At 38.9% G+C, this 12154-nt stretch overlaps 1 protein-coding gene across 1 annotated transcript; it reads left to right on the plus strand.

The window, feature by feature from the left end:
* Window positions 1–6: 6 nt before the first annotated feature.
* Window positions 7–3718, plus strand: LOC111388191. Its single transcript, XM_023012877.1, has 4 exons — window positions 7–252; window positions 755–987; window positions 1997–2200; window positions 3120–3718. The coding sequence occupies exons 1-4, from the start codon at window positions 36–38 to the stop codon at window positions 3243–3245; spliced, it is 780 nt and encodes a 259-aa protein (XP_022868645.1). The 5' UTR covers window positions 7–35; the 3' UTR covers window positions 3246–3718.
* The last annotated feature ends 8436 nt before the right edge of the window (window positions 3719–12154 follow it).

Consider the following 12154-nt stretch of genomic DNA (forward strand, 5'->3'; position numbering starts at 1 on the left):
ATGACAGTTTTAATAAGTTCAAGCAAGGTGGAAACATGGAGAAGGGGAACGAGTTGTTGAGAAGTGGGAATGATGACAATTACGTAGAGGATTCAGATGGAAGTGATTCGATCCATTTGGAGGAAAATGGTGAAAAGAAAGGGACAGTGGATGTCACTGTGTCCTCGAACAGTATGCCGAAGAAGTCGGTGGAAGAAAAGGGGACGAGGAAACAAGGAAAGAAGGGTGTCGCTAAACTGAAAGTGAAAAATGGTAATGTTTCACACATCTATTATTTAGCTAACTATTTACTATTACAAAGTTGAGATGATTTAACAGTTCAATGCATGCATATTCTAATGCATTTCCTTCTGAACTCAGACTCTTATACGTCAACATTATTTTAGAAGATATTTATAAGATTAATGAGAAGTTGCCAGAAGTTTCTTTTCAACCAATAGTGGGAGAATATTTGGCTGATGGTGTTAATGTTCTTATTATCAGTCCGGAACATGTAGTGCATGTTTGATGGGTAATAATTGACAGTACAATAGACAAGATTTAAGCTTGTTTTTCTTCATTAATAGTTCCCAGTATTGTCTAGTCTACCACAGCAATCTGTGTTGAAAAGCTGTAAAGGCTAAGAATTCAATGCATTTGTGTCCTTTGAACTTTCATATCTGCTGTATCATGCTAAGTGTATTTCTTGTTGAATGAAAAAAAATCGTAAGCTATTTGCTGCTGTAGAGTTCTGAGTTGCTTATTATTTCGACAGGCACTGTGCAGGACCAAAGTCACCAGAGTCCTACAGTTGAATCCATGAAGTCAAGAAATTCAAAAAAAGAATCCGCGAAATTGAGCGAATCTGCACCATCCAATAAGCTGTTCAATGGAAACTATAGCTTAAATGGGAAAGAAGTTGGAAGCACTCAAGCGGCTAATGATGTTGAGGATGTCAAATCCAAAAGTGAGACTGACTTCTGGTGGTTGAATCTTCCATATGTTCTAGTATGTAAATAGATCTAGTAAATATTATATGTTCATATCTCATTCTTGCTGTCTTTTTACTATTTGGATTATTGTTGCTTGCTTAATTTTCTGATGCTTTTATATGACAAGTAGGTATTTTCTATATTAATACATAGGCACCTAGTTGAGTTTCTTACAGTTAAAGGGGGGTCGACATTCTATTAGTTAGTAATCATGCATTTGATTTTAAAGTTTGTACTCCTCTTATTACTTGGACTAATGACATATATTTGTGTTTTTTACATACTAATAAGCCTAAACAAAGTCTTGTTTGGGACCTTCTTGGAGAAGTAGTAGTAGTTATTGAGTTCTAAATATGTTAAATTTGTGACTTAGTAATAATTTGGTATGTGATAATATTGTAGTTTTAACTTTGTACGTAGGACTTGTAAATGGTTAAATGGTATTTTCATCATTGACTTGCTTTCTTTTGTGTTTGTAAGCAAACAAAACTTTAAGAGCACGACTTACACTATGCCCTTGTTTGATCCTCATTTTTTCAAGAATGCATTTCTTCAAAATTCATTTTCAACCACACATTTTTCTATAAAATAATTATACACGAATTTCAAAAATTTTTCCTTACTTTTTAACCACACATTCTCCAAAAAACTACTATTCCATAATTCATTTTATCCCAAAAATGGGAATCAAACCGGGGCTATAATGAACATTACTTTAACTTCTTTTCTTTTCAAGTATTGTGCAATGCTGCTAATCTGCCATATTGAACATGCTATTAATGTTCATCCTACTAACACTACATGGTTCTCAAAACGAAGTTTGAAATTCAATGAAATGTAATTGACTATAAATAATTAATAAAATGTCAGTATTTAGTGAAATTTTTACCAGCTCTTCTTGTCTGGGTGGAATTGTGTGGTAAATTCCACTTTGAAGATCAAGAGTTCGAGTTGGTACGATCCCACATTCAAAAAAAGTATTTAGTGAAAATTTTCAGAGGAATAATATTCTGTGTTCAATTCAGGGTATTCTCATGCATAGCGGCCATGGTGATGAGGGAAGACATGGACTTTACACCTTGAAGAGCACAGCTAGTGCAGGGGGTGAATTATCTCATACAGTAGCTTTTGAGGATCGTGGTGATGCGAGCAATTTTTGTTATCTTCTGCATTCCTACTTTAACGATCTCAAAGACTTTGGCGCCGAGATTGTTCCTCTAAAAGTCGCAGTAAGAACAAACTAATTACACTAATTATCAGTTCATGTTTCATCACCCCTGCTATGTAGTGAGTTGGTTTTATTTTCATCTGTGACCATTTTAGAAAGGTTTAGAACGCTATAAGTCACCCAACTTATAGCACTGTTTCAATTCGGTCACTGAACTTCCGTATTTGGTTCAACGAGGCACTCCGTTCTGCTGAATTAATAGAAGAATAGTGTTATTTATCTCCATTAGAGATGATCACCAATCTATAGTCTATGTGGTCGGTGATGGGCTATGAAATGGTAAGTTGAATTAAATTTATAGATATGATACCCATATTATTAGTCTTGTCATTTAGTGCTACATCATGTGGTGATAACTCTAATGGAGATAAACAGCATTACTCTTAACAAAATGCTGACGTGACTAAAGGAAATTAAAGTGTGGCAAGAAAAATCCATTTGTGCTCCGTTATTTTTGTCTACGAGGTATGCACGGACACGTATTTTATGGAAAAGTTGTGCTTTCAAAATGTGCTTTTATAAAGAAACAAAAAAAGTAGCATGTCCTGTCCAATAAGGTGCATTTTTGCCTGTTGGGCAATGAAGATAATGCACCAAAATGCATGTAGATATAGACACACGGAGTGCTTAAATTGAAATGAAAATGAAAGCTTTGCCTTTTAATTTCGAAGAAAAGTTTGGACTAAAATGAAGCTAATCTATAAAAGTTCTACCCTTTTCATATGACACATGGTGTAGTTTTAACTTCAGTTTACTTACATCTCCCAACACATTTTAGGGCAACATTATATGCTAGGATTCTAGTTACACAGTCCCAAGTCTCGTCCTTGATTTTGCCTACTGTATTTCTCGTGGAAGTATTTAGTTTTTTCTTCTTTTGGTGGTTATAACATCATCGACACAATATTTAATGTTTCCAGGATTTGATTCAAGCCGTGAAATCACATACCATGATGCTAGTTGTTGTAAAGAAAGGGCAACTGCAACTTTACGCAGGGCAACCACTAGATGATGCCGAGATGGCTTTGCGGGCCCTGGTTCAATGAAGTTGAATATTTCCTATGTAAGGAATAAATGACAAGGAGAAGCATCCCAAGGAATTGTTGAGATTTTTTTCCTCACTAATTAGGGTTGGCATTGTCAGAACGAGCTGTTGGAAGATTTTATCATCTCATTTCTCTGAAGCAAAGTCCAAGGAGAAAATGGTTACCTTCCAGGGAAATTCGACGGTGGCACAGGTGCAGTTATAGTCTGGTTTGAGCTCAACCAGTGTTTCTTTTTCTTTTTTCCCTCATTTTCTTTTATTCTCTCTCTTTCTGGTTAGGCTATTGTCTGTATTTTCTAGTGGAAACCAGTTGATTCTTTGAGATTAAATCCCTGTTGAGGAGGTCATTTTTTTGGGTATTTGTTGAAACACTCTTTTGTATGCACGACAGATGATTCTATTGAGTCGCTTTGTCTAAAAACGTCAGCTCCTAAAGAGCAGAATTTATATATTTGGTCCTCCTTCTTCAATGTGCATCGGATTCATTTTACATCTACTGTAACTTAATTCTCAACAAATTCCAAAAGCCGAAATCTATTCAGTGTGCAGATCAGATCTATACAATTTTATGCAATTAATGCGCACTTGAAATTTGTTCGATCTTCAGGACTGTATCGAGATTGTCTTGTGCAAGAATCTACGGTTCTTCAGGTTTAGAATTTGCCATTGGAATCTGACAACTCCACCTCAATTTTACCCTTTCAAAATGAGGGCTTAAATCAGCGATAAAAAGCTTCGCAATGATCATTTCACATCGGATTCCAAATCTCTGGTCGCAATTTACATTTTCAGGAAAAGAAGAAAAAGAACTTACAATTCCCTTGAATCAAAATGCCACCGAGTTTGATTGACTTGTACTGTCAAAATCTGTGATTTCAAGAATTTTTCAGTTCCCTGATTTGAAACTGAAATTTACAAGAATGGATATCCCGGTTAGCAATTTCCAATATGATGAGGATTGTTCGGTCCTGGTGGAACAGGAGGCAGATATTTCAAGTGTGCTTTTTGCATGGAGGAAGAGCAAGAGAACAGCTACTTTGAATGAGTTGGCATCCATTCAATTTATAAGCCCTAGCAGCAATAATCAGCACTCTTCTTCCGGTGATTTGAGTGAAAAAACCGGTCAGCAGTGGTAGGCTCTTGCCTCTTTGTACCTAGAAATGGGAACTTGTGGCCCATAATCTTGCTCTCTTTGCTAATACTGTCCCGGTATCTATTCACTGGGTTGAATGTATTCCATCTTTCATCTCATTTGTAGTTAGGGACGATTTACACACTATATAAGATTAGAGTTTTCCCTTAAAAAATATAGAATAGAGCTTATGGCGTCTTGAAAGTATAATTAAAATCATTGTGCCCCTGGAAGAAAATGAAGTTAAGGTTACAGTTGCTAAAACATGTCATTTTTTTGGGAATATCTAGCGATAATTTTTACGTGTATTGGTTCATTTATTCCCTCATAATGGCTTTTATTAACTCGCAGGACGCAAGGGAATGTTTTAAGGCTCTTACCAAGAAGGAATAGGCTGAGGTTTCTCATGCATTATCAAGATCCAACAGGTATAATTTCTTGCATAATATATCTGTAATTGAACTGGATTTCTCTACTTTACTTCATTATTATTGTTTGGACACCACTGATGCAGGCAAAAGGTTTTCACTCGTCTCAGTGATTTTAATTCTGAAACTACTGGAGAAGACTTAACAGTGTTTAAAACCAGAAGGGTGGTTGAAAGGTGTTTCGCGCGGGTTAGTCGCTAACAATTAAAAAGGGTCAGACGATTGTGTAAGGGACAAACCTCTTGAGACAAAGTTCCAAAAAGGGGTGTTCTTTTATTGGCGATGACTTTACAATTGGAAATGAAAAATAACTTGCCTCCAAGGGGCGCAAGCACACGAGTTACTGAAAGAAAAGTGTTTAAATCTAAAAACTAAGAAAATGAAAATTACATATTCTCTGTTCGAGAGTTTCGGATTCGGTCCTTTGCTTCTACGTCCTTTCTCCCTTTTATACTTCATAGGCGATCTCTTTGTAATCAACTGCTCTAAAAACTGCTTGATCGTCCTATAACTACCCACTTTCTTCGTAATGGCCACCTTGTCATGGAAACTATCTTTTAACTGCTGTCATTACCCTTCATCGTTCAACCGCTTTCGATTGAATTCCTTGAATCGTGGAACGTGATAGGGCTGCTTTAATAACTGCACTTCTTGATAACCACGACGCGTTATGTTTGTTAATACCTTGGGCGACTTGAAGGTTTGGGCGAGAATAGAGTAACAGCTCTGGGCGACTGTATGACACTCCATTCGCTCAGATTCTGGGCGACTTGCAAACTTGGGCGATGGCGTTACCGCGTTCTTGGGCCTTCATCTTGATTTGTTCGATTGAGTTTTGTTCTTTGGGCTATCTGATATGGGGATTCTCCAATTGGGCTTCATTCCTTGAGCTGTTCGATTTGGGCTGAATTTTTATGTGTCAATAATTACCCCCAATATGGCAGAATTAATAACAATTATTAAATTTTGCCATATTCACTTTGTGTTTCCAGCAACATTCGAAATTCCCAAGAATTTCAATCATTGTTTCCTTTTATAACTTGAAAATGTGCGTCGTTTTGTAAACCCTTATAAACCCCAAACACGCTATTTTACTGCCATCAAACCACACCTCATATTTTTTTGCGTCTCCTTCATGATTCACTATTCATCTTTTGCTTCCCTACTACGTAATCCTGAAAAGCTTCGTTCCTTCTCAAATGGCTGCTTCACAATCTCAAGCTAGCGATTCCTTTAGTTTTGATGACTTTCAAAGACTTCTGAGTCCCCCATACATAACCCCAAGCTTTCTCGCGCCCACCGACGTTGGACGTAATGAGTTTTACTTGGGTCCTTTCTTCAACAATGCGGAGGCAGTTGAACAGGCGGCGGTGGGTCAGCTGTTTCCTTGCACTCATGGCCTTCTTTTCTAAACTCTCTGCTGCTGGGGCCACTTCGCGAAAGAGGTATTCGCACTTGGCCTAAATCTGATGTAGCTTTTCGCAGGTGGCATGCTCGCCTTGTGGGTCATGGTCCTACCAAGGCACTTTTTGATAGCGCTAGGATTTCTGATTTGTTGGAAATCTCTATCCGCCCCCCTACTTTTGATTCAGCACTCTTTTCAATTACTTTGAGTTTTTGGTCTTCTGAGTATAACACCTTTATTTTCATCTTGGCCCCATGTCTATTACCTTAAGGGATGTTAGGGCCCTTGTGAATCTGCCACCTTTGGACGATACCATTTTTCCTGGTATCTTAGTCTCTGGTGGCGCCCCAAAGTTTGGTAGAAACTACACCGATTCTTATTCAAGCCTGCAGACCCTCCACAATCATTCGAGCGCTGAGCCTACCCATACTAAGCGAGTGACCTTCCTTTTAGTTTGGCTTTGTAAATATGTTTTGTGCGTGCCAAGTATAAAGCCCTCTCTAAGTTATTTACCTATAGCGCACGAATTGGCGCGTGGCAGGCCTTTGAATTTATGTTCTTTGTTTTTGGCTGCCCTTTATAGAGGCATGGCCTCTCTTCAAGCTCAATTGAAGAATGGTGCATCTCCCACTGGCAGTGGACCTCTTTGGTTCACTCAACTGTGGTTGAGATCCTATTTTCCATGGCTGGGTGCTCCATCCATTTCTCACCCTTCTGCTAGCTGTTATGGGCTAGCCATGGAGCCCTTAACTCCTGTAAATATGTCCAGAAGGAACATTTTTTCATTTATTCTTTGGATTCAATCCCTTCCTTTTTTCCCTTTCCTCCTTTTTTGACTCCAAACTATGTACATCCCCCTTCCATTATAGATAATGCGAGCACCTCCCTACTCATTTGGATCCAGTTTTTAACCGGGAGGGAGCTATTTCATGATATTCTAACTGGGATCAATGCCAAAGCGGGGGTAGAGATTTATGCTCCCCAATTTTTTGCTCGTCAGCTTGGTTTTGGCCAAACTTGGCCTGTTCCTCCTTGCTATTCAAGGAACTTAGTTGACTGTTTTCATACCATTACTAAGGCGGAGGCAGAGGCCATAGATGCTCGTAATCTTCTTTTAACCAGTCATTTTTCATTGGCCCCCTTCAATTCTAGCCACGCCATTCACCCTCTTTTTGAACAACTTTGGCCATCGGTGAAGCGCAGATTATTTGCGACTGATGCCAATCGTGCCTTTCATTCATTAGACCAACCGAGCATTTCTTCTCCTCCTCCTGTTTTGGTCACTCATTTGTCTGTTCGGAGCCCCTCTCCTTCTCGTCGCACTAAACAGTCTGCTCGTCCATCTTCTTTTCTCCCTGCCAAGCCTACTACGGCCAAGAGTGCTCCAAGCCGTAAACGGCCAGCCTCAGCATCTCCCATTCTGGAGGATGATGTTGATGATGATGATGATGCCCCTCTTATCGTTAGGAGGAAGGTAATTAAATTGGTTTACTTATAAGTATACTTTTCCACATTTGAAACTTTTCTGTGTGCTGATGATCTTTTGGATTTCTCAGAAAAGCTCAACCTCTCCTTCAAAGGCTTTGACATCGACAACTCCTGCTCCATCATCTTCTGCTGAGGCTACTTCATCCAAACCGGTTGATGAAGGGACTACGCTTAAAGAGATATCTTCAGTCCCAGAGTCTTCATCACAACCCATGGATGAGCCACCTTCTTCCCAGGGTGTCAACCCCTCAAACATCGAAGTAGAAGGTAATTCAGTTTTTTGATGTCTTACCTTTGCTCGTGCTGTTGGTTTCTGATTTGTTGCTCTTGAGTTTTGTAAATACTCCTATGAGTCCGCCCGTTGTGGCAACATCTTCTCGCTCAGACAAGGGGAAGTCCTAACGAATGGAGGAGTCGTTGGTGGCAGACTTGGTTGAGGGCATTCCATCTTCTACGATTGTTGATGAGGTAGTCTTTGCTTCACTTCTATTTCTATTTTGTTCATTATAGTGAGCATCTTTAATATTGGAAATTTCCTTTGCAGGATGCTGACAGGATTGTGCGTTCTATCCAAGACTTGTTCGCTTCCTGGGGGCAAGTCCAGACTCCTCGCCCTGCTCCATCTGATTGTCCTGCTGCTTCTTCAGAGGAAGATTTGAAGTTCCTGAAGGAGTCGGTATTTGAGTACGTATCCTTCATGGATATGGATATTGAAAGGGCTAGTGCTGCCAGACACAAGGATGAACTTGAGCACTTGAGTGCGAAGTTGGAGCAAGCACTGACGCTTCCGTCGCTCAATCTTTCTGCCGATTTTAAAGCGACGTTGAAGGTCATCCACTCCGAGGTCCTTTCTATGCTGGCCAAGAATGCTGAACTAAAGGCCAAGCGTACTCAATATCTTCGAGTCGTAGCTGAGAAAGAGTCTTTGCATATGGAGATTAACAAGGCTGAGGACGAGTTGAAAGAAATCTCCTCCGAAGTCATGGTTGAAGACTCTTTGATGGTTAATTTGGCTGCTCAGACGAGGGAACTTCAAGCCAAAATGGATGACTGCAGGGCGAGAATGGCTGCTAAAAAGCGCAATGCCTCCCAGGGAATTGAGCGAACTAATTCCTTGGTCGAGCAGTACAAGAAGTTGGAAGTTGATGATGATGTCGCGGCTGAATTGAACATCACTTCCTCTCGACAGAACGAGGATTGGGAAAAACTTAGGGAATGCATTCGTTCAGTATGGGGTAGACTGTAATTAAGACATATGATGTCTTTTTTCTTTTGTAATTCGATTTTTCCCTTTGTAACTTTGTTTATCATTAATGAACATTAACTTCTTGTACATTTATTTGACGTTTATTTTTTTTAGTCATCAATTCTTTAAGCACTTAACTGCTTTACACTAAAAATTTTGTCTATTTCCTTTTGATATTTTCACCACTTTTCCCAAGACTTTGGACTATTTAATTCCGTTTATTAGACAGAAATGTGGCTGTTCATATTCTGTCTCTTCATCTTCACCCCTATAAATGCTTCGCATTTTTCATCTTCTATCTTCATCTCTTCATTTTCTTCTTCGAAACCAATTTGCTGCCTTTCTTGACATTCTGACGATCAATCTGATCCAAAATGGACTGTTTAGTCCACCCACCTTACTATTTACCTTGATGTCACCTTTGGTATGGGAGGTATAGAAAATATTTTCTGGCCAGCAGCGAAGTTCTTTCCTGCAAAATTCTTCCCATCGTCTCTTTGTTCTTCACAAGGAGTCAATGATGAAAGGCAATTTTTGGGCTGCTTGTGGGCCACTTTGCTTGCTGAGAGTGCTTCTCAACTTGCCTGCTGAGCTTGCCTGCTGAGAGTGCTTCTCAGCCTCTTTGCTCGCCATTGCAGCGATGCATTTAGGAAGGTGGTGAGGCCAATACACCCTCTTACTCGACGATCCCACCATTGCAGCGATGCATTTAGGAAGGCGGTGTGAAGCTTACTCGGCGATCAACCGGGAGATTATCTTACTTTAGTTGTATTTTGTAGAACATCCGTTATTTGTATTATTATTATTATTATTATTATTATTATTATTATTATTATTATTATTATTATTATTATTATTATTTTTTGTATTCTTGTAATGAACGTTTGATAATAAAGGATTTTATTTGAACGTATTTCGCTCTGACCTTGTTATCTTTTAATCGTTCAAAATGTTTGATTATATTTTTATCTGTTCACATTTCTATAAAGAAGGAACATATTTTTTCAAATATTTGCCGTTAATGAATCTCACGTGCTTGGTGCCGTCTAAATCTTTCAAGTGGTACGCTCCATTGGGCAACACACTGTTTATTTTGTATCGTCCTTCCCAATTGGGCGACCACTTCCCATACTTTGGATCTTTGCTATCCAAAGGGAGTATCGTCTTCCAAACTAGTTCACCCAGGCTGAACGACTTGGCTATGACTTTTTTATTATAAAACTTAGCAATTCTTTGCTTTTGAACTTGCAATCTATCTAAGACGTCCAACTTTAATTCGTCTAAACTCAATAAATTTTGAACTAGTGATTCGGCATACTCATCATCATTCAACTTATGTTGCAAGCACACTCGAATCGATTGTACGTTAATTTCCATAGGCAAAACGGCTTCCTGTCCATTAACAAGTTGGAAAGGAGTAACTTTGGTACTTGACCGAGGTGATGTTCTATAAGCCCATAAGGCCTTGTTCAAACATTCGTGCCAATTTCTGGCGTTTTCATCTATCATCTTTCTGATGATATTTTTTAGAATCTTATTAGAAGATTCCGCTTGTCCGTTGGATTGAGCGTAGTATGGTGTGGAGTTTACTAATTTAACCCCAAACTCGCTCAAAAATTTGTTCACTTGATCCCCATTCAAAGATGTTCCGTGATCTACCATTAAAGTTTGTGAAATTCCAAACCTATAAATAATGTGATCACGGATAAACTCTATAACATTCTTCTGGGTGATCTCTTTCAAAGGTACCGCCTCTACCCATTTGGTGAAATAGTCGGTTGCAACTATAACAAAAGTATGTTGCTTGGACGATGGGGGGTAGATCTTCCCTATCAGATCTATCGTCCGACCTTTGAACGACCAAGGTTTAATAATAGGTGCCATCTCTCGTGCTGGCGCCCTTTGTATTGGACCATGCTTTTGGCATACTAAACAACTTTTTGCATACTGAACGCATAATTCTCCTATCTTTGGCCAAAAATATCCACTCCTAATAATTAACCATCTCATCCTTTGGCCAGCTTGATGAGCTCCACATATCCCTTCGTGTACTTCAGCCATGATCGTCTTGGCTTCATGCAAACTTACACACTTTAGTAATACACCATCAGAGCGTTTCTTAAACAACTTTTCATCTATTAGTGTGTAATTCAGCAAACATAGCTTCGTTTTCCTACTAATCCCTCCATTAGGTTCTTTAAGGAACCCTTTAATCTCTGTTCTCCAATCCACTGCATCTCCATCTTGTATACAGTGAAGTTCAATTTTTCTCGCCCTTCTTTGAGTTATGGGCAATATGGTTCCATACTCACAAGTAGACTTCCAATTCAAAACCTTTGAGTACCCTTAAGCCATTTGGGCTAACTCATTTGCCACGTCGTTATATATCCTATTAACTCATTGAAGTTCTACTTGATCGAATTCCTCTAATAATTCTTGGGCGATCTCATATTGACTTATAATGGAATCACTTTGGCATTTAAAATCACCGATCAATTGATGTATCACCAATTGAGAATCGCCCCTAACGATCACATTTCTTACTCCCATATCTATCATTAGTTCTAGGCCTACAATTAAGGTTTCATATTCGACCTGATTGTTGGTGCACATTCTGTCTAAGGTGAATGCAAACTTGTAGCAAATCCCTAAAGGATTAATCAATGCTACTCCTACTCCTGTACCTTTAGAGGTTTTTGACCCATCGAAATACAACACCCAAGGTTTTAACTCGAACGAATTGATTTCTAGTTCGATTTCTTCAAGCATGTCAAGGCATGGATGATCGGTTAGAAAGTTAGCCAAAGCCTGATTTTTGACTGCCTTTTGAGGTATATATTGTATTTCAAATTCTGATAAAACTAGTGTCCAAAGGCCTACCCTTTGGTGTAAAATAGGGCGCGAGAACATATACTTAACTAAATTTACTTTAGAAATTAAATAAACGGTTACGGGCCGTAAATAAGCCCTTAATTTTGTACATGTGAAATACAGTGCAAGACACAATTTTTCAGCAGCAGAGTAATTACATTCACATTTAGTTAACCGTCTACTTAAGTAGTAAATTGCCTTTTTTTCACCAAATTGGTCTTCCTGTGTGACCATTCCAGCTATTGATTCCTTTTCAACCGATACATACACTTTCATTGGCCGTTCTTGGATTGGTGACACCAACACTGGTGGACTTGATAGATATGTCTTCAGGCTTTCA

The sequence above is a fragment of the Olea europaea genome, unplaced genomic scaffold, assembly GCF_002742605.1.
Source record: "Olea europaea var. sylvestris unplaced genomic scaffold, O_europaea_v1 scaffold4644, whole genome shotgun sequence".
Taxonomy (NCBI): Eukaryota; Viridiplantae; Streptophyta; class Magnoliopsida; order Lamiales; family Oleaceae; genus Olea; species Olea europaea.